Below are 24,581 nucleotides of genomic sequence, written 5' to 3'. Positions count from 1 at the left end.
AACACCTTTTACCTATCTTATGGTTTTTGTTTTTCACTGTTTCAAGAGCTCTGAAATGTTGCATGTGGATGAGATTAAAAACTATTTTACAATTAAACAAACTGCACTCCACTTTAAATTTCACAATAAACAAATAGATTTTTTAAGCAAATTTTTAACTCACTTGTGTAGCACCACACACATCTTTACATGTATTATTTTTTTTTACAGCACATAAATGACAAAGGGGTGAAAATGATTTAAAAACGATTTCCAGAACCATATTCTATTATTTTATCAATAATTACACCACACATCACTGAATGTAATACACAGATTTAAATAACTTTTAGCGTCTGATATACATATAATATATATTTAATTACACATAACACAAATCCAAGCAATATACTCATACAATAACAAAAAAAAATAATAATATTAATAAAGTCTTTCAAAATTTGCAGTTTTTCCATGCATTATATTGAAACAAACAAAAGTATATTATATTGGATGAAGAAGTCACATAAAGCACTATTAAATACTTTGGAAAAAAAAACAAAAAAATAGAAAGATTATCACAATTTTTACCTTAAGCATCACAAAAAAATCTAATCTAAGCATAGTTAAGTTATATGATACCACTTCGAAACTGTTAGATACCATATAAACATACATATAATTTTAATTTATTATTAATCCAGTAAACATTACAGAAAATATTAAGTTATGAAATTTTTATAAATGTTACATTTAAAATAAATATATGGTTTTAATAAACCTCATCAAATCAAAATGGGTTTGCTTCATCTTGAAAGACAAATTAATTACTTAGAATATAGTTATTACTGGCTGTTTAATTAAAAGTAAAACAAAGAACAAATTATTCTGTATCTCAAAATTAACAGTAAGGTTATTCTTGTAAATAAATAAAAACATATTCATCATACTATGTCACTTCAATTATTCAGATTGGTTACATAACGTCTTTGCAGAACCCTTTCATCAAAAAGAGATGATTTGAACAAAAACTACAGATATAAAAACATGTACTTTAAATATGTATTATGCATCTTATCATATGAGTAAATTTATGTATGCAACTGGAACATGGACAGTGTTCAAAAATATGAAGTAAAAGAATTGTGTAAAACTATATATAATTAGTATAAATATGATATGTTTAAGAATTATGATGTATGTAATCCAAGTTTTAAGTATTAAAACAAATATAGTTTAGTTCTAATTAGGCCATATGATGCAAAAAATTCCCCAAAGCTTCCTTGTAATTAATTCTGAATAACAACAGAACTGAGATAGTAAAGAATAGAATATCACTTCACTTGCAAAAATAACCAAATTCTACTAAAAATTATATTTAAAAAAAAATGTAAGAATGACTCCTAATACTGAAATAATTTTGAAAATTCATATTTTATGTAAAAAATTCATCTTCTATAATTAATAGTATGTAATCCTAAAAAATATATAGCTGTATTTAGATATTAATTAAAGAAAAAAAAAAATATTTACATGCTTATTGCATATTCGTGTCCTTACTGCTTATTACTTTTAAATGAAATTATAAAAATTTATTATAAATTCTTAAAATGTTTTGTTTGCAAACTCATTCTGATTTCCAAAAATAAAGCAATTTATGTTTTTAAATAACAAAAAATGAAATTCACAGTTAATATACAAAGTTGAGACTCCTTTAAAACATCAAATAACTAACTAGTCAACAATGATTAACATACTACATTATTTCTTATATAAAAAGATAAATAAATAATTATTTGCAATAAAAAAGGAAACAAAAAATGAATCTTTTATCTTTTTTCCAGTACCAACAAACTCAGGATCAAATCAGAACACTTTTGTAACAGAATTTTTCTGACTATATTCTGAGGACAGGAAAACATGTACTAGGAATTTGTAACTTAGATGTAATATTTATAATCAAATTCATTTAAAAAAATGCAGGCCAGTATCACTTAAAATTTAATAGTTCTGGTTTCCTATAGGCCTTAATTCAACACCTCAAAATTAACCTAATACTTAACGTTAGTCAATCTAAAATAACAAAGCATTAAATTTAAACTGCATAATGAATTATGTGTATCATCAGTACTCCAAAATAAATATTAACCTGATCAATGAATCTTTAACAAGTTACATCGAAGTTGAACAAAAATAACATCAATAATTCTTACAACTCAACTATAGAGTAATAAACAATTCAAGTAAATTATAAAATAATACATAAATTTCTGTTACATATCTTCTATAAATTGACATTCAAATCAATTATCAATAGTATGATACCCAAAAATAAAACAAAATTTCCTACACTCGGAGAATGCTACCAAATTATAAATCATATTAAGCTGTTCCACCTCTCACAACTACTACTACTAAATGGTCTTCTTTTAGGCCCTCCTCCGATAAATTATGAGCAGTTCGTTTGAGAAGTTCTGTTGAAAATGCACAAGGAGGAAACGCATAAAGAACTCCCGTTGTTTCAGTGTCTTTATTTACTAAAGATATAACACCAGCAGCTTCTTTTTGTTTTAAATAAGATACAAGATTTCTAAGAGGGCGAGTCTGCACAGACGTATCTTCACTAGCAACTGAAGCAGTGGAACCAGACAAACCGAGGAATATCGCATGTGAACTTGATGTAGCAATACGTTTAGATACATCCTCCAATTTAGGTTGGTCCAGTCGTAATCTCTGAGTTATACGAAGTAGATGTTTACCCTCTTCATCTTTCATCAGACTGTCTACGATGTCAGTATCACCATCTGTCAAATGAAACTTGGCTGGAAATAGTGAGTTTTTCAATATTAAAGCACCCTGCCACATAACAACACATTTTCTGGCAAGCTCTGGTAAAGTCCTGGCAGAACTAAGAACACCATTTGGACGCCCCTCTGAACCGGAATCACTGTCAACTGAATGTCTACGAGGAGAATGTGAATCTGATCTATTAACACCCGGCTCACCTGAACCAGATCTTTTAAATGGTCGACCGACTTCATATTCTCCTTCAGTAGGCGGCCTTCTACCAGCCCATTCAGGATCTTCCTTCATATACATTTCACCAGGATAACCAGGACCTCTGTAACCACCTCGACCGCCACCTCTTCTATCTTGCCAAGGCATACCTCCACGACCACGAAACCCTCCTCTTGGTGGGCCATATCCAAATTCACTATCAACCCACGCCTCATAAGGAGCTTCATATGGGAACTCTTCACGTCCAGGTACCCTACCTCTGAAATCTCCTCCAGCCCCCAAATCCTCAGGAAAAGGACGTGGTTTAAAGGGAAATGAAGGTGTTACATCAGCAAAATCAACACGTAATTTACGATCAGGACCACCTAAAGGAAACCCTCTCATTTCTTTAACGGCTGCTTGAGCTGCATCAATTGAATCATACAATATATAAGCATTATTATCGCCCTTCATGTAATCTATTTTCTTAATTGCTCCAAAACGGTCAAATTCTCGTTCTAACTGAGCAATTGATGTCCATGGGCCTAAACCACCCACCCAAATTCTAGTTGTTGGAGTTGCTTTACCATATCCAATTTTGCATTGAAATTTCCCAATATACTGACCTGACAGTTCAACTTTTGATCTGTGAGCCATATCCAGATTCTGATAACGAACAAATGCATAAGCGTTGCCAGTACCTGGTAACGGACGTTTAATGTCAATATCTTCTACAACACCATATCGACTAAATATTCTACGTAATTCTTCTTCAGAAATATTAATTTCAAGATTACCAGCAAATAAAGTTCTAGTAGCTAACGGGTCATCCTCTGGAGGAACATGATGCAAGTAATTTGGAAATTTATCCTTTTTGTTTTCTACCTTTTCAAAATGAGGAGGAGGAGGTTTAAATCCATGAACCATATGTCTTGGTGGGCCATAATGGTGAGGAGGTCCAGGAGGCATATGAGGTGGAGGACCATGATGTACTGGTGGTCCTCTAATAAATTCATGATGAGGAATTGGTGGCCCTTCTCGTCTGAACTCACGGTGAGGCAATACTGGAGGAGGGCCATATATACGATCATAAGCCCTTTCAGGAGGCCTATGGCGTTCTGGGCCAGGAGAATGTCTATAATACCTATCATAATCAGGACTAATACTCCGTGACCTAGGTCGACTACGACCCCTATAAATATCACTCGAACTGCGACTGCTTTCGTAAACAGCCTCAACTATTGCAACCTTATCAAATAAAATAATTCTAGGTTTACTGTGTTTAGCGTCTCTAGCATCTTCGGAGTTTCTAAAACAAACATATGCTACCCTTTCATCAAGATCATGAGATATTCTAATACTGAGTTCACCAAACTTTTTATACTCACGGTACAATGTATCTTTAATCACTTCATCACTGGCTTTAGGATGTAACGCACTTACACATAATACCTTATAACTAGGATAAGACCTTTCAACTTCTCTGGATCGAATATAATCGTCACGATGAGAACTCTCAGATGCATACCTCGGTCTTGGACTCGGAGGAGATCGACCACGACTCCGACGGCGGATTCTTTCAGGTGTTAGACGTTCATCAGAACTATCGTCGTATCTACCGATACTGGAACGAGACCTTTTCCTTCTCAAAGGTGGTGTATCTCGACTAGAACTCCTCTTCATATTACGTACTTTCACTGTAATTCTAGGTTTATCACTTTTAGAATACGCGCTCATCAATATAAATATAGAAAATCCTTACGCCATTCACTAATTACTTCATTAACAATAACGGAACTTCAACACCAATTCGTCACTCACAATAACAAAATGGCTAACCACAACGATTTGTTAATACAGCAGGAATACTTATGCGAACAAGCTTCAAACTCGAAACGTACAATCAAATTACTATTATCGAGATATTATCTTAAAAATTAATTTAAACATGGAAAAATTGTTATCTATCATTTTCCATATCTTCAACAAAAAAAAAACAATGAAGTATTATACTATAATATAAAATTTAAATATGTCAAAAATTTAACATTTATTTTATTAATATAAACCTACATGTATAATAATTAGAATAAAATTAAGTTTAGTCTTTGGAAAATTTTTAATTTATTACTATAATAAGAATGTTTTTCGCAGAGGTAACCCTGATTTGCTTATACTCCATATATTGTTAGGCTATCTTGTTCGAATGTGGAGGGAGAGAGGAGAACGAGGAAAGTTCGTAATAAAAAATACTTTGACATTCAAATAAATTGTCTCTGATATGAGTCAGACAGAATATACTTATAGGAATTTATTCGATCAACCTTTTAATAGGTGGATTTGGTGTGTTTTATTGTAATTTAATGATTGGTTAATTTGAAAACTGTATAAATTAGAGGTTAGTTAATACAAGTTAACATACGTTCAAAATGTTGAATGAAATCTTATCAGAACTTAGCATTGGAGAATTTTCAGCTAAGTTCCCTGATCTTTTCTACAGACTACTACTTAAGTTAAATTTAAATGATTCATGGAATCGTGTACTCAGTTACTTGGCATCTGATGAATCCATGTATAGGTAAGCTACAAGAGATTGCACTGCACTTGCATTGTTATAAGTTTTTCTTTTTGGATATAAAATTGCAGGTTGAACAGCTAGCTTTACCACATTCGGCCATTTTTTTTTTGTTTTGTCATAATGTGGTTCATATATTGCATACACATTGTTTTTCAATAACCATGGCAGGTTATTGGATTTGCATCTCAGGTGGTTAAAAAATTTGAATTTGATCATTGTATTCTGTTTGAATCTGTATCTGATGTTTGTGTAATGTACATTGGGCATTGTAGAACATTATTAAACCACAGCAATCAATAAACAGTAATAAGTGCATTTGTATTCAGTTTATTATGTTTGGTTGTAGTATTTTATGAGCAATGTTTTTCCTTTGTTCTGAAGACATTATTTTATTAGATTTTTTAAATCTGTCAACTATTTTGTTCAAGTTTTGTGTTATAATGATTGTTTGTTTCATATCACTTTTATATCCATCTGTGTGTGCTAGATGTTTTACAGTATGTTGAATTATATTTCATATTAAATTTGAATGGGTGTTGAGTAGTATGTGGTTCATATTTCAAAAAGCTTTATATGACATTGAATGTTTTAAATATGAACGAATGTATCCATCACTTTTCGTTTTTCTGTATATATTGAAAGTCTGCTTTTATTGTTTATGTTTTATGATTGTGAGGTCAGAAAAATGTAATTGGTTATTGTGTTCATATTCTGTGATAAAGGTTAAACTGTAATATCGTTTGTTTATATATGGTAATAAACATTCTCAACTTTCATTGTTTAAATCAATAAATTGTACAGTATATTATTCTATAGGCATATGTGTCTATTCTACTTAATTAAAACAATTATCTGCTAGGATCCTGTAAATAGGGAGGTCTTAGAAAGACTTTAGTAATATCTGTTTTGGAATATTAAGTGATCATTCATTAAATTCTTTTTTACACTTATACAAGTGTGGTCATCTAACAGAAGTTACCCTGCTGTACCTTATTCACAGTTCTGGTTACCTTGTTTGTATTCGTTTTATAATAACATAATTTGCTCCGTATACTGTTTGACCACTTGAATATACCTTTTTTTAAGAGGCGGAGGAATCCCGTTTATGGGTGCATAGGCAGTGTTGGGCACATTAGCAGGTTCCACAAGATATTAAATGCGTATGTGTTCCTGCACACTAGTGACTAAGCCTCCACTCCTGGCTACCCACCCTTCCTGATACAGCTGGTGTGCATTACTTCAGGAAGAGGGGAATATGCCCTCCCACACATTCAGACACCACAGTCAACAGATACGGACTTCATACCCACAAGATACCAAACATCAAACTAAACTTTCATCACACACTGGTATACTTATCATATGGGTTACCATCGGAGCAGGAGTGGAGTGCCCACAACCTCATCGCACCCAGACGATCCCCACACATACGGTGAACCCCCTAGGCTCTCAGCCACATGCTTGTTTGCTTCTGCACCCTCTGACAACCCCTTCTACCCCTGCAAGAATCCTCCCAGATGTATAGCTTCTCCATGATCTTCCTAGCAAATCTTGCTACAGCCATCCAGTTTTCCGCACTTTCCAACATGATCTGCTGCAGTTCCCTTTTATCTATGGTGTCCAATATTTCCCTCCTTACATCCTCAAATCGGGGGCAGCGGAAGAAAACATGATATGCTGTCTCTCCCTTATCTACACACACTGGATTAGCGGAAGGATCTAGCTTAAACCTAAAAAGGTATTGTCTGAACCCCCCCCCCCCCCGCCCTGTGTGGCCTTCTAGAAACTGTGTAAGACAGTAATCTAGCGAGCCATGGGCCTTCTCACACCAACATCTCGGATCCCTAATTATACGGTGTGGCCAACGGCCTCTATAGTTAGTGTCCCAACTGCATCTGGCATTCTATCCTCATTTCTTCCATAATGGAGCCAGCCACTCCTTTTTTCCGCAGGTGTTGACCCCTGTTGCTCTTTAATCTTCTTCCTGCAAGTGATCTCCAGATCGACAGGTAATATTCCTGCCAACACTTTGTGCGATATGAAGGCAGCTCCTTCTGTGTATTGATTCGAGAGCACCCCTGTATACACCATATCTAAAGACCTCTTCCCATATCTCAGCACTGTAAAGTTATATGGAATATAACACCCCAGACAGCACCTCCTCCTCTGCTGCCTTGGTCCTCCATAGTGCGGCAGTAATCTGGCAACCAGACACATGACCTGTTCAGCCTTCAAGCAGGCCTCCAAGACGTGGGTGCTGAAACGCATTCTGGCATCCACCCGTATTCCAAGATATTTTATTGCAGTACTTGAAACTATCCTTTGGCCCTCAAGCACCATCTTCAGTGTTGGCCTTTGCTTGGTTGTTGTAATCACAACAATCTCAGTCTTATCTGGAGCCATATCACTTGAATATACTGAAAGATCCTGAAACTTGCCAGACGTTTTCCCATTGTTATGCTCTTTAAATTATTTTGTTCTTTTCTTTAATCATCTTTGGTGCAGAATCAGATCAAAATGTTTGACAGTTAAAGGTTTAAGAAATTTTTTATAAATTAATTTTAGTATATTTTATAGTCTTTGATTGTAAATCATGGATACCAAACTTCAATCTTATAATTCTCCAATCTTACACAGGTGCCATTTTAAAAGTTAGAAAAATAATCCACATTCCATTTAACAAAACATGCTACTGTAAATTACTTGCCACCAAAATACTCAGATAAAAATTAAAAACAATACATGGGCTGCCTAAATCGCATAATATATTTATCAAAAATGTTATGGTAAATAAAGTGTAAATTGTAGTTAATTTAAAAGTTGCTCTAATTTTTTAAAAGTGGTATAATGTAGATACCAAAATTCAAAATTATTATAAAAGTTAAGTTTGCAGTCTAAATTCAATATATCATGAAGGTAATAAAATTATGTGCTAGGAAAAGTGGATTGATTAATTACCATTAGCGAATTCAGTTCTCACAAGAATTAAGCTAATAATGTGAAAATATTATTTCAAACTATTGAAATGAAAAACTGAATAATATTTAATGAGCATAATATTATAATATACTCTGTTGTAAATACTTGTCTGCCTGACTAAAAAGAAGAAAAAAATAGTAATAACACAAGATGATAACAGGGGGTGAATACCTATACCAGTTACTGAAGATGAACACAAGTGTTGTATAAATTAAATATTGTTTGTTTTGTGATTTCAGTCATTTATTATATTAAATAATTTTCTTATAGTTATAGAAACAGTTCTAAAAGTACTTCAATTTTTTATATATCATAAATGTTGTCCTGTTTGCATAACAAGCCTTTTGATAATTAAAAATGGATTCTAAGTATTTATATTCTTCTTTTCTTTTTGTCTTACTTTTTTTTATAGTTTTATGTTTCCTAATGCATGATATTCGATACTCATTCAGACTATCATTCCTTTTTTCCAATATTGTTTTTTTAATATGTAAGAATTAACTTCAGTGAAAAACAGAATGTATGTCACATCACCTAGACATAAAATATTTTCATACCTATTGCTGAAAAACATACTCGAAGGTAAATTTCAAAAATATATACTTCTCTTACATTGGACTTACATGGACAAGGTTTGTCCATTATGCGACAAACCTTTCATATTATGAGATAAGAGGCTGATTATGTAACCTATTGTAAAATATCACTGGTTGGTTTAGTATGTATGCTGAACTTAGTCACATGCTAATGTACACAATTAATGATCTCTCTTTTTGTGAGCCAATATGGTTTACTACTACTTTCATAAAACAGAATACATTAATTTAATCACCAATAAGAATGTTAAAAGAAAAACATTCTCATTTGAATGGTTTCTCCTTCTGTCAGTAGAATAAATAATTTGGGACTAATATTAATCTTTTTTTTGTGTTTTCCTCTTTTTAATACAGAATAAGTATAAGCGATAATCAGCTCTTTAGAATGAAATCATCAGATAATCCTTCACTTATACTTCTAAATGAACTTGATATTCGTTTATATAAAGTAAATCATTTGCAAAATATTTTAAGCGAAAGTGAACTTTTTGATGCACTGTCTGTGATATCTGATCCAGGTAAGCTGTTATTTATGAGTGTTAACTTATATTTTATAATCATAAAATTTCAGACAATAAAATATTGTATACAGAATTGTAATGATTACTCCGTTGTGCATACAATCACATTGCTATAGTAATGTTAGGTGAAAATATGTAGCATTACTATGTTCTTGGACTAATGTAGCCATATTATCAATCCTACAGTTGATCTGTGTTATTGGTTAGAGAGACATTTTTTAACTGGTTGTACAAGTTTCTATGTGTTAAGTTGTCACAATAATTTGTGACAAATTGTAGCTATTAAATTTTTATGTGAATTAAAGAAAGTAGGTACCAAAACATTTGAAATATTTCAAATTGTATATAGTTAGAGTTTTTATTAAGAACAGCTGTGTCTGAGTGCCATAAATGGTACAAAGAATGATGGTAGTCTGTAGAAGCAGTGAACAGAGCTGGTTGCCTGTAGCTTCCTGAACAGAAAAATTGGCAAATCTGATTCAAAGCTTTTCAGTACAAGATCAAACTTTGATCATTTGGATATTAGAAGAAATGATAAGATTAATAGAGAGATAATGTGTGAGATTTTAGTCAGATTTAATAAAGAAAATGTTTGTATTCTTTTTGTTCCTCATTTGTTATCACCAAAACAAAAGCTTTTTTTATTGAACAAAAAAAAACATGCCAATTTACTGATATCAGTAAAATGGATTATGATTTAATAGATACAAGGCATATTCATAAAGTAAGGGCCATCAGCTTATATTTAAATATTAGCAGGTTAGAACACAGTTTCATGCATGCAGGGCCATCTGTCGGCTACTTACGAGGCGACTGCTGTCTGATTTGATCAGTAGTTTTGCCAACTGGTGAATGCAGATCGCAACGTCTGTGACAATCGTCTCTCCTGCCAGTTGTGAAGTGTGCGCTGTGATTTGATTTTTGTGTGCAAAAGGTTCTTCAGCTGCTGAAATTCATCGGGAGTTGTGCCTATTGTATGGACCTACAGTAATGCGTGAAGGAAAGGTTAGACAGTGGAGTTGATACTTTAAAAAAATGTGCATGACAAAGAGTGGAGTGGCAGGCCCAGCATTCTGACTTATGAAATCGTTGAACAAGCGAACCAAAAATTTATAATTTTTTTCAAAATTTCCACCACGTATTATATCTTCTCCATCCTTTGAAACCAGTCTTCAAAGAAACCTTGCCATGTTTCAATCAAAATTTGGGTGCATTCATTGTCTTAAACTCTTAGGATGTCATAATTACTTGTAAAATATCCCTGTCAGTTTTTTCTTCACCTCTGGGGAAGTCAACATGGAGCGAGGTCAGGACTGTAGGGAGGCGTTCCTCGATATGCACTTTCTGAAACAGTCTTCTAAGTTTCCATTTTCTTCTTCACTGTTCTGGATTTTCGAACAGCCATGGGGTTCATCTTTGAACACTCACACTTTGTTTTGAGACTTGGTTGGGATGTCATAATAGTACAGCCAATTATGCAGCACAAGGGTACAAAGCTTTCTAACTTGAAGGTAAACTCTCAGAATAGCATGAACTGCTGGTGCATTAATGTCCGAGTATTCCTATTTGGTGGTAGTTACACATTTTTCTGTCTGAAGCATTTTCATACTGTAGCAATGTTTCCCTCACTCACACACAGATGAAGATGGTTGACCCGGCTTTAAAGTATTCTCGAGGCCAAAATTTCCTCTTTCAAACTTTGTGTTACCTAAATATTGTTGTGTAACAGTCCTCCTCAAGCATACGAACCATTTCTCTAAACACTGATAAATACTTGCCCCATGTGCATAATTACCTGGTATTCAGTTTTCAACCATGACAATATCATTAACGCAGCTAAAAAAATAAATATCATAGAGACAGTGACTATAACATCTACAATCAGGTTGAGACTGTCTAAATACACACTAACTTGTAACCACGTATGATTATCTTTTCTTTTTTTTTCGTTTTTCCCTGTTGATATGTATGAGTGTAAGTGAAGTGTAGTCTTGTATATCCTCAGGTCAACGTTTTCTGAGATGTGTGGTTAATTGAAACCCAACCACCAAAGAAGATATCCACGATCTAGTATTCAAATCCATATAAAAGTAACTGCCTTTACTAGGATTTGAATGTTTGAACTCTCAACTTTGAAATCAGCTGATTTGTGAAGACGCGTTCACCACTAGACCAACCTGGTGGTTACCTATGATTTTCTGTTAAATCAAATTAAAACTTTTCTAGTGCCCTTTGCAACAGCAGTATAAACAATGCATAAAAGCAGGCAGGAACTGTATTGAATGAAGATAATGTATGTATATATATATATATATATATATATTAATTTTTTTTTAATCTATTTGTATGCTTTTTAATTCTATAAACAATTATTTCACTGTATATGACTGTTAATTCAAATTATCAGTAGAAAAATGTTTTAAATGAGATTGTTATAACTTACATAAAACTTGCTAATTCATTCTTAAAATAGATGTCTTACTTTTGTTGCTCTTGAAAAAGTTTTAATCCTACTTGTTATTTCTCTTCTATTAAAAACTGTTTATATCTCAGTGTTAAATTATTTGTCTTGAATTTTCTAGCTTTAAAAAGCATTAATGCACATTTTTTATTGTTAGTTCTCTCCAGGGAACAAAAAACCTTTTGTGAAGAAATATGAGTCAGTAAAAATTATCATTTACAAGTATTTTTGTCTCTTTTAATGTTTTTTTTTCCTCACCCATATTAGGTTTTATTAAAACTCTCAATGTCATACATAAACCCAGCTTTCATCTTCCATTATGCTCCCTTGCATAAATGTTTCATCATCATCGGATTGTTCAAGAAGTTGCCGACAAACAATCACATTCTTTCTGCTGGTTCAGTCATCAAATGAGGAACAAACTTTGCAACTCGATGCACGTTCAATTTTGGAAGCTGCTATTAAAAATTATTTTGAGGACATTTTTGTACATGTACATCCATGTAAATCATGGATTGAATACTTTAATCTGTATTATTTAAAGATTCCTAGACATAGTAATATTGTTTCCTTAAAAGAAAATTATTTAATTATATTTTAAATAAACCAGGAAGATTTTTTTTCAAATGCTTTGGCAATTTATTAAAAGTGGCAATGGAAGCATGATGAGGCCCTTTCTCATAAGCTGAAGTATTGTGTTGAGTTAAAATGTAATATGTTTCATTTCAAAAAGAAATTTTCCCAGTATGTCATTAACTTTTTTTTGAGATTTTTTATGGGTGATAAAAAATTAATTTAAAAATAGAAAAAGCTTACTTATAGCATACAAGTCTTCTTTTTCCTCTTATTGTTAATTGAATTTGAAATTTATCTGTACTGTAATGCTGTTGTTGAAACAACGTTCAATATAAAGATAACTTCCTACCTTTACTATGAGCTGTAACAATTGTATTGCTGTAACAAAAGATTGCTACATGAAAGCTGTCGATATTTGTTAAAAATATTTTTAACAGCACATAAATATTTTTTCTTAAATATACTTAAACCTAAATTTTTTGTGTAATTTTTTAACAAAATTGTGGAACATTGAAATTACATTACAAGGAAAGCAGGCAAACTTTTTCTTTACATTTTTTTTACATTTACCATAAAAAAATTATATATAAATTTAAAAAAAACAATAAGTTTTTTATTCTTTTCTTTATTTTCATATATGTTTATTTGTTACTTATGGAATGTGTTTATTTTGTTTTAGAAGAATTAAAAATTGTGAAAGAACCTCGTGAACAATGTATTTCCCTGTTGCCTGGATCATTATTTACACTAGAATTTCTAGTCACGGGATTGCCACCTCCATCGTATCAGTGGTACCATGAAAACATTGCTCTCCCTAATCAGACTACTTCTTGTCTTAGAATTCAAAATTTTGGGTAATGTTTTTTACTTATGAAAATCTATTTCAAATTTAAGAAACTGTGATGGAACATATAAGGACCATTCAGAAAGTTCTCGGCCTGACAAAGAAAAACAAGATTTTTCGAAAATCTTTTTTATTTTTCAATGTTGTTACACTTTGATATTTGATACAATTAGACCACCAACTTGCCTACTTTTTAATACCTTCAGTAGAATGCAATTTGTCCAGCTGCAAAATAAGCTCATAATGGTAAGTCCCCGCTTCATCAACTGTTATAAAACATTTAAGACAGCAGAATCACATTTAAATAAGTTTAAATATATCCTCAAGCGGTGTTTAGTTAAATGCATTTTCTTATTTCAAAAAATATATTTACCACCAGTACCGCCTGTTACTCAGTGTTATTACCCCCCTTGGCAGCCTCCACCATGAATTATTGGCTTAGTTTCAGTCTATATAAAAAAATGGAGAAAAAGTTTTCAATATTATAAATAGCGTGAATCCAGATGCTATAGTTTATATAGAGGGCTCTAGACACAATAATTCTGTTGGTTATGCTTCATGGTTGCCAATAGAACATACCATGTTTGGCCTACCCAGCTTCACCAGTGTTTTCGTCGCAGAGCTGTATGCTATTAACAAGGGCTTAAATATACTTATCCCATCATTTTGACATGTACTTGGCTGTTCAGATTCTATGAGTGCCTTGCAGGTGATCTGGAGTGCCATGCACGTGTCTGTGATATACAGTCTATTGACACCCTATTGTCTGTGATATACAGTCTATTATCTCTGAAATGACTCAAGTAACACAGCCATGAGCTTCTGCTGGATCCCTTGTCATATTTCAGGCAATGTGCACCAAAAGAGGCCTGTTTGCAGCTCCCTTTTATTAATCGCGTTGTTTCAAACGATCTTGTCTGTTTTCTGAAGATGGTGGTTCATGATGAGTAGTAAAGTAAATGGAATGCTACCATCAACAATAAACTTTGTCCAATTAAGAACACTGTGTCAGCATGTGGCTTCATGTAGAAATAACCGTCGTGAGGAGGTTGTTATTTGCTGTTTGTGAATAGGGCACACAAGGTTCACTCATGGATATCTGATAACTCAGATTGATGCACATGTTTGTGTTCACCGCGACTATCTACTAACAGTGCACCAAATCCTTGTGGACTGTGTCTGTTATGTAGCATTTCATCAGAAGTTTAAACTAGTATCTAATGTACAAAATATCTTAGACAACAGTATATTGATGTTGTCTAATCTGTTACAATTTCTTAAGGCCATGCATTTGATTAAAACTTTCATCTTCTGCCTTTTGACATTTGATAATTTTGTTGTTTCATGCTATATTTTTAATATTGTTATTATTTTGAACCTAGAAATTTTCAATAATTTTAAACTTTAAAGTAAATTTCAGTTTTTAATTATTTACTTTGGTAATTTTGTGTCCAAGCACTGATAACGACACTTCGTTGTGTGCCAAGGAAAAAAATACAGCATCCCCTCTTTTTTACCATCAAAAACAAAGGGAAAGAATCCCTTTAAGATGGAATCTAACTCATTTTGTATGTCCATCAGGGTTAAACCTTTTAAAACAAAGTACTTTACAACTTAAACTCCAGGTTTATCAATTTTTCAGAAAATATCAGAACTTGTGTTTGCTTTACCTGATCATCACAAACAAGCAACTAATTGCACGCATTTCAAACTTTGCAGCATACTATCTTAAGGATTGTACTTCACAAATATCATAGTCACTTGTTAATAACTTGCACCATCTCTGAATCAGGGCGAGAAATTTCTGAATGATCCTAGTAATACAGGTTTACCTGAAAACAGTTTGGGATTTTTCTTAATATTCTAAGAAACTGAAGTATGCAAGTAAATTTTACTGTTTATAAATTTTATGTTTTTAAAATAAATTTGTTAATCTATTTTTTGGTGGTTCTGATTAGAGTTATACATTTTGTTACTATGAAAATTCTCAAGGGTTTCAAAATTATTTTATATGTTTTTATTATGTGCTTGTTTATTTAATAGTGTTACTTTGGGTATTTTTTGTATTTCCATTTTTTTTTTTTTTTGGCTTTAATGTGTTCTGACAATTGTTTCAAATGTTGACTTATTTTAACAATTCGTATTATAGCCATCATATTTTATTTTTATATTCTGTTTGGGTAATATTTATTTGTATTGTTCTTTCTATTATTAAAATATTTTATTATGCTTTAATTTCATACAATTTAATTTAATTGTATGTTAAGCACTTACTTTTATTATTGTCTTGGTTATTTAAGAATTACAATCCTTTATTATATAAATTCAGTTTATTTAATATAATTTAATGTTAATCATCGATGTTATTGGTATAAATTAATCTGTAAATCTCGGCCACAAAACTATTATATACACTGTAAGCTGTCATTTTACATTACAAATTTAAATCTGAAAAGATAAAACTTCATACATTAGGTTATGATTAGATGGAGATATGACTTCAAATATCAGCAACTTGTCCTGACTGACTGATTCACCAGCATCCAGCAAAAACTAATAAAGATAAACTGATGAAAATTTATATACATGTTCTTCTTATGGTGTAAGTGCACTCTAAGAATGGGTCTTTGAAATTCCGAGGGTTAGAATTGATTTTGATTTTTTTTTTAAACGTGGCTGTTTTTTTTTAATGGTAAAAATGAAGATATGAACTTGATTTTTGATGTGTATAATTTTCATGTAAATATTTAAAAACCAATTTTTAGAATATTCAAAATTCAACCTTGAAAAGAGCGAAGAAAGGCAAAAAAAATGTGAACAATGATTAAAAATGTTGTAGTACTATACTTAATGATATTCACTGGACTGGAGCTTGCAAGTACTCTTCAGATAAATATCTAAAAACCATTTTTGGGTTTTTTGAATTTTGATTTTTTTTTAAGGGGTGTGATTGTGTATAGTGCAGCAGTTTAATCAACACAGCCACTGTTACAGTATAACAGTATGCCAGTGTTACTGCCTGCACCTACCTTAAGTTACTTGACTAAAAAACATAAAATAAAAGTAATTAAATAATTAAAGAATTTAAAAAAATGAGAAACAAAGTAGTCACCTCCTAGTGGTGTTTACCTGGTAATGCTAAGAACCGGGCAAAATACATATTTACCTGTACTTCATATGGTTAACCAATTACAACTTTTTACAATTTTTAAGCTGGAGGCCGACTGTTTTGAAACTCATGTTCTTAGATGACTCAAAGTTTCAGGTCCTACAGTGACCAAACTGGTGCTATGAAGAAATTACTATACACTGATATTTTTTATAAATTGAGCAGGTTTTAAGTTTTATTTACCATTATTCTCACAAACATGAGTTTAATAAACAAAACAGGGTTCAAGGGGCAGAACTCTGGCTAGATGAGAAGGACAAGTGAAGCAAACCATGACTGGCTAAATATCCCTTGACTGCAACAGGGATGCTAGTTCAGTTATATCTTATATTGAATATCAGTTCTAATTCTATTAATAATTAAATTAAAAATTAAAAACTTTTTAATTAAATTATGATTAAAAGTTAAGAGTTAACTGTCTAATTATGGAAAGACATTACTCTTAACAGTGAATTCTGTGTTTTATTCTATGAGGATTGAATATATTTATATATATATATATATATATATATATTCTTATTTATAAATTCTTTTAACGTAAAACTTTACTTTATTATAATTTTTTTTTGTTATTGTATTTGCCCATATTCCCCTCTGTACTAAGACAAAAGTATAAAAAGTCTACCACCATGAGTACAGAATTTAATGTGTGATTTTTTAAAAAGAGTATGTTTTATTAACTGATGATGAGGGAAATCCTTGAAAGCGGTTTTATATAACAACAAGCATAAGTAAAAAGAATTATTGAATTCTGTATTCTTGGTGGTAGACTTTTTATACTACTTGTGTTTTTGATATACACACACACAAGGTTAATAAAAATAAAGTAATGAGACTAGTTTTTTTTGCCAGCCAAGGTAGCAACACTGTAAAGTTACTAGTAAACATATGGTTATATGAACAGCTGATTAATATTTATAGTCTGTTGTTGCCACGTGAAACATAAACAAACTTTTCGTGACACTAGTTTTTGTTGTGCATTACAAAAATGAGCGGTACTAATTATGAGCAATGTTGTGCAATCAAGTTTTGTGCTAATCTTTGTGAGAATGCTACTGAAACTTATTCAAAATTGAAAAGTGCATATGCAAATGATGCTCTGTCACAAGCCCAAGTTTTTAGGTGGTTTAAAGCATTTTCAGATGGCCAGGAATCAGTTGCTGACGATCCATGCTCCGGAAGACCGTTAACGTCGAAAAGTGACGACAATGTTGAGTGAATCAGAGACTTGATACTTTACAACCAGCGATTAACTGTCAGAATGATTGCAGAACAATTGAATTTGAACCGTACCACAGTCCATCAAATTTTGACAAACAAATTCGACATAAAAAAATTTTGTGCAAAATTAGTCCCAAAAAAACCTCACTGTTGAACAGAAAATCAACATGGTGGAAGTGTCCTGCAATTTTCTACGACGATTTGAAACTGATCCTGATTATCTAAAAAATGTTATTACTGGTGATGAATCTTTGGATATTTGAGTACGATCCAGAAACAAATACCAGACCAAAGAGTAGCACACTTCAAATTCATCACATCCCAAAAAAGCAAAAATGAGCAAATCAAAAATTATGCTAATATGTTTCTTTGATAGTAATAGGATTGTCCATAAGGAGTTTTTGCCTACAGGATAGACTTTAAATCAATATGTTTACCAAGAAATTTTTGACGACTGCGGAAAAGAGTTGCCCCCGTGAGACCAGCTATCAAAGACTACTGGATGCTGCATCGTGACAATGCACTTTGTCATACTGCACTTTTAGTTAGAGTTTTTAGCAAAGAAAAACATTCCTGTAGTTCCTCAACTAACTTATTAACCTGACTTGAGTCTGCAACTTTTTCCTGTTTCCAACTTTAAAAAAACACCTCAAAGGGGACACCATTTTGGAACAGTAGAAAACATTTAAAAAAATGTAACCAACCATCTGAAGGATATTCCGGGTTTCTGAGTTCCAACACAAGTATGAAGAGTGGGAAAACCGAAATGAGCTTTTCAACGATATATCATAAGTGGTACTTATTTTCATTGGTTCCAGAGTTATAGCCAAATGAAATTTTAATTAATGGAATATTTGGGTCTTAGAAGAGCAAGGCACATCTGTTCGAACAGACATCATCTCCTTTTTTAATTTTTTTTTTTTAATTTCATTTTAATTTAAATATATTGATTTATTAATATAAACAACAATTCCTAAAGCCAAAATCTTTTACAATTTATTCAAATTTATAACCAGTGTGTTTTATCTAATGTCAAAAGTAAATGCCCAATATATGTATGATGCAACTGCCGCTTGACTGCTCCACATACTTGTAGATTGTATATGCTATGCAGTTTTGCATCGTAAATTTAAATTGCCCAGATATATCTGTAAAATCTTTGGCAATGATAATGAAGTTTTAGACCGGTTGTTTCTATTTTTGCATCATGTTATATCTAAAATTTTATATTGTGTATAATTTTTGTATTGAAAAAGTTTTTAATGTGTCTGTTTTTGCTTTAATTTTTATGTATTTGTGTTCGTTTTTTTGTTCTGTTATCTGAGAAGGAGCCTTTACACCCTTCTTGGACTTTATAAAATTCTATTTATTTCTGGTTACATTTTATATATTTTTATTTTTTATTATATTTACGCTTATTTATATGTTTACAGCTGTGATATTAGTTTTAAATGTGTGTTATAAGAAACATTTTACGTTTGATATTAATTATAAGTTTAATTTTTAATTGTTTTAGCTAGTTATTTTGTTTTTTATGAAACCCATTTATTCCGGGTGATGATAACGTGAAAGCATTTTTCGCCCTCTAAAAAAAAGCCCAAAATCCCAAAAATTTGGATTTTGACATTTTTCTTGACTGTAGTAATAAGCCCTCATTGGAAGATTTTCAACAATATATCATCAGTGGTACTTATTTTCATTGGTTCCAGAGTTATAGCCAAATAAAATTGTAATTAATGAAATATTTTGATGTTACAAGAGGAAGGCACATCGCTTCAAATCAGACTTGACCTCCTTTTTTTTAACTTTTTTTTTTTAAATTTAAATATATTGATTTATTAATAATTATTAATCTGTGATTGTAAAAACCTTTTACGATAAATAGTAATTCAATAACAATAAAAATAAAATTTATGAAAAAATATTAGAAGAAGGTATTAATGGAATAAAATTTGATGTAATTTTAATTTAAAAAAATGTGTATGTGTAATTTAATAGTATAAGGAAGTCATATGGTATCCCCATCAGTTTTTTTTTTTAATTTTAGCAATGTTTCATAAAGTTATTGAAAAATCATTTCTTGAAATTGCAAATCTAAGTTTCTCAGAATGATAAATACTTTACTTCCTTCATGAATTAATAATAATAATAGTTATATATAATATTATATATATATATATATATATATGAGGATTTTTGTTTGTTCGTGATAAACAAAAAAACTACTTGATCAGTTGCAACCAAATTTTTACCCTTGTTTCTTGGCATAACTGAGAAGGTTTTTAGATGTATTTCATCTCAAAAAAAAAATCTCTTTATGTAATATTGGAGATTTGTCGGTTGAATCACAAACTTTAATGAACTGTGAGCTGGGTTTGAACTGAATGATTCAAACCAATTGAGTGAATAATATTACAAAAATAATATTAAATAAATTCAAAAGAAATCTGTTAACAATAATGTGTGGCTAGAGTGGTGAGGTAGGCCTTCTAGGAGTGGCAAGGTAGACTTCTTGGGAGGTTAGACCAATCATTACCATCAGCCAGTAACAAACAGGGTGCCCCTGGGGCGCTGTTTTGGGAGGTGCAAATGGAGTGGTCTAATATCTCTGTCTCCATGGCAGAGAAATAAGTTATGAAATTTTCATCATCAAACATGTGTGTACTTTAGTTGTTACTATTACTTTATCTTTTGTAATTTAGTTTCTTTTTCAGATTTCTATAAAGCCTGAATATTATAATTATTATTTACTAATATTATTCTCACAACCATGAAGATAATATATAGTGTGGGGGTCCAGGGGGTGGAGCCCTCTGAGTAGATGGGAATGGCAACCAAAGCAAGCACTGTGAGTGCCAAGGGAGCCCCTGAGTTGGCTCTGGGATTCACCTGGGCTGACCTGTGCCCTGAAGGTCCAGGTTCTGGTTAGACAGACCAGCTGGTATATATATAAATGAAAAATTTAAATTATTTAAATTTAAAAGAAATGGTGTTCATAAATAAAAATGTACATTTTCAATTTTGTATATTCAGTATTTGAATAAATATGTTGATATTCAGTTAATGTTATCTCAGGAGAGGTCATCTTAAAACAGACAAGATTAGCTACTTAACTGTGTGTACTGCATATTTTAAGACATTATTATCTTACAGTAGGATAAAATAAAAACAACAAAGTAAAAGTAGTTGAATAAGAACCCCATGACTGTAAGATTGTTCATAAAAATTATAAAAACTAGTCTTATTCCATCCTGATAGTGTTGTTTGCCCTCTACAAATCATTATACATATTTATGTTTAAAAAATAGATTTTTACAGTTATTAATTTGCTACTCTTATTTACATAAAAGATAAAATAGTTTACTTCATAATTTTAAAAAATTAAAATAAAAAAATAGAATTAAAACAGAATTTGTTATTGGTTTTGTTAACAGAGAAGAAGATGAAGGATATTATTATTGTATTGCTAAGCATGTTTTTGGTAATAGAGAATGTGAAAAAACATCTACCGATGTAGAGGCACAATTGATAGTGGCACCACAGTTTATAAAAAATATCGGTGACAATCCAGTTACATATGTTGTTGTCGATGAATGCCAAGATTATATATTTAATGTTAAAGTTTTTGGACGACCTCAACCAAAATTTGAATGGACAAAGGACAACATTGTCTTAAAAGATGAAACTACTGATACGCTGTTGGTTAGTTAATGTATTTTTAAGAAAATCTGTTTTCTTTAGCTCATTGACTGCTGTGATGTTTTAATTATCAGTGTGTATGTATACAAATCAGCTAGTCAACCCAATTCTGTTAATAGAAAGAAAAAATAAAAGTTTAGAAAACATCAATGGTGAGGGATCTTCCTAGACTCTTGAATCATAAATTTTCATCAGGGTTGAAAAGAATAAAGTAGAGGTTGAATATAAAAGCAAATAGATTATAGAGATGAGTGATATAAATGAGAAAGTATTGGAAAAAAAGGAATTCAAAAGCAAAAATCTAATTTTCAATAAGAGCTCTCTAAAAAAATTGTCTGCTAGTAATGTTAAAGCACTGGACAATGAGATCATTACATCTACTTTAGGAGAGCAAATTCATAGGAATTATTGAAGTTATTTTATGATGAAATCTGCTAACTGAATAGAAGTTACATGTTTCAAAAACGTTTGGGCTTAAAAATAAAATAAAAACGGAATATATGTAATGGATAGAACAGCATGATGGAACTTCAGAGGTTCTTTAAAATCACTAAAGAAGATTCTGAAAAAATGTAGTAGTGTTAAAATATTTGGAAGCGTTGCTTCAGTAAGATTGCTTATATGTAAGATAGGTTGGTCAGAATGAGAGATATGTCTAGTACTTTTTAAGAACATAAAAATGTTCAGAAGAAATTCAGTAGCTCTGTTTAAGCATATATGACAAATTATGCTGTTTGGTTATGAGTAATAGGCTTAACATGTAAAGAAATAGTCATGTTGAGATGATCCTTGCTTGTGTTACTATGGTGCAAAAAGTGAATGTTAATGCCAAAATGTATGCCACATCTTTCGAACCGGGGAGAGATGTTTCTTTAAGGTTTATACCTCAGCACCATACAAGACAGAAAATATATAACAAAATATAAACTCAAAGATCAAGGCTGATGCAAGGTGGTTGGATTTCAAATAACCGCACATCTCAGGAATGGTCAACCTGAGACTGTACAAGAGTACACTTCAAGAGTATCATCCTCTGAAGTAATACCTTACAGTGGTTCCAGAGGATAAACAGAAAAAAGATGGCACCTAAATATTTATTATTAGTGTGTGTTATTGTCATGATGTAGCCTTTTTTAAATTTATTTACTACTATTCATTTCATTTGAACATTCTAGATGTTACAAATCACGTTTCCTGTCAGTAAAGCTGGGTTTAATTTGTATAGCATATGGTTGCCAATTATTTCATATTTTCGCTTGGATTATCATAATTGGTTCGAATGTTATTGTTTGCCCATCGTAGCATTGACACTTTTAATTGATGTATTTTGGAGTACCCCATTCTAATGATTACTTTTAACACTCGCTCAGAGTGCTACTCGGACATACTCAAAAATATATCAACCATGAAGTTAGAGTTACAATACTATGAAAGGCAGAAAATAACACTCAGATCAATTATTTCACCATAAACTACTATTCCACCACCTTCTAATAGATCTTCTTGACAGATCTTTATACTATTCTAGTAACAGAATACATTCTTAACAAAACTCCTTGTGTACATTAATTTCTTTCACCTACTCATTTTCAACACTCGCATTCCAAAACAAGTCAAAAAAGTACATTCAGTACATTTTTTATTCCAGTATAAGTCTATAAGAATGTCGTATATAATGTAACAGTTACAATTATTATTATACAATATAATTTATAACAGTGTTTACATACATTAGTAAATATCTGTTCAGAATCCAAAAACAGACATATACTAACTAATTCATGTAAAAACGTCTGTGAGGGCAAGACAGTTATACTCTGTATGTTACCTGTTGTCCCAAAACTTATTTATTTATTCTCTTAGCAACAACTGGCTAACAAACATTTATGTTAGATGAATTTATATTAAAAAAATATTTTTGTAATTTATATTATTTTTTAATTGCATTAAATTATATTTTCCCTCTTGACACAATTATTCTAATTAGTGCAATGTTTATTGCACAAGTATTATACCCTTTGTCAAATTTATTACATATGTAGAGACAAACCGGTATTAGAAAACATATTGAACTCTTCTAATAAATATTTATCTTGCTGTTGTAAAAAAATGTTGTCAGTTCTACTGGCATTTTTAATGAGCAAGTTCATCTTTTTTCTTTTTTTTTAGAAATACTTTTCCAACTTGTAAATCTTCTACCTTCTTATACTTCCACCCATAAAAGTTATTGGCATACATAAGGGAGATCGATTATCCCAGCAGTTATTCATTTGCTGAAATCTCATTTTTTTGGAAAAGGATACGTTACATAGTATTAAAGATAAAGTTGATAGCAATACTGAAGAGTCTATTAAGATAACCATGTATGAGGTCTGTTCAGAAAATATTCAAACTTTATTTTTTTTTTTTAATCTTTATTATTAATTTTACAGATCATTGGTCCTTGTCCCATTCAAAATACTTCTCCCAGCAATGTTTCACTTCACGAAGCAATCCTCGATAGCTTCATTTGAATTTGCTTTAATGCCATCAATAGTCTGAAAACAGTGTCCTTTCATCACTGATTTTAATTTCAGAAATAAAAAAAAATTGCATGAAGCCAGGTCTAGCGAGTAGGGAGCACAGCCATCTGATTTTTGGCACAAAACTGATGAATTGACAAAGCTAGGTGTGCGAGGTCATTGTGGTAAAGGAACTATGACTTGTCTCCCCACAACTCTGGTCTCTTTTTACGAATTTTTTCATGTAATCTTTGTAAACACTCCTTGATAGTACAGATGGTTCACTGTTCACCTTGAGGAATTCAAAATGTACAGATCCATTAAAATCGAAAAAACAGAGGACATCACTTTGATATTAGATCGATACTGACGCTTTCTTGGGGCATGGAGATCCTTTACCAATCCACTGTGATGATTGAACTTTTGTCTCAATGTCGTAGTCATAAATCCATCTCCTGTT

General features: G+C 31.5%; 2 protein-coding genes across 3 annotated transcripts in view; one reads left to right on the top strand and one right to left on the bottom strand.

Annotated features, from left to right (window-relative positions):
• Positions 1 to 249: 249 nt before the first annotated feature.
• Positions 250 to 4,812, bottom strand: nito (RNA-binding protein spenito). Its single transcript, XM_075359494.1, has one exon. The coding sequence runs from the start codon at positions 4,711 to 4,713 to the stop codon at positions 2,362 to 2,364; it is 2,352 nt and encodes a 783-aa protein (XP_075215609.1). The 5' UTR covers positions 4,714 to 4,812; the 3' UTR covers positions 250 to 2,361.
• A 363-nt stretch (positions 4,813 to 5,175) lies between these two features.
• LOC142321423 (mucosa-associated lymphoid tissue lymphoma translocation protein 1-like) overlaps positions 5,176 to 24,581 on the top strand; it is a 66,391-nt gene continuing 46,985 nt past the window's right edge. For both annotated transcript variants that reach the window (XR_012755628.1, XM_075359493.1), the window contains exons 1-4: positions 5,176 to 5,554; positions 9,484 to 9,647; positions 13,367 to 13,541; positions 21,356 to 21,623. Coding sequence is in view for 1 of the 2 variants with exons in the window: in XM_075359493.1 (XP_075215608.1) it covers positions 5,406 to 5,554; positions 9,484 to 9,647; positions 13,367 to 13,541; positions 21,356 to 21,623 (756 nt within the window). In the remaining variant the exon portion in view is untranslated. The remainder of the gene's footprint in view (positions 5,555 to 9,483; positions 9,648 to 13,366; positions 13,542 to 21,355; positions 21,624 to 24,581) is intronic.

The sequence above is a fragment of the Lycorma delicatula genome, chromosome 3, assembly GCF_047948215.1.
Source record: "Lycorma delicatula isolate Av1 chromosome 3, ASM4794821v1, whole genome shotgun sequence".
NCBI lineage: Eukaryota > Metazoa > Arthropoda > Insecta > Hemiptera > Fulgoridae > Lycorma > Lycorma delicatula.
This window is presented reverse-complemented; position numbering and strand designations above follow the sequence as displayed.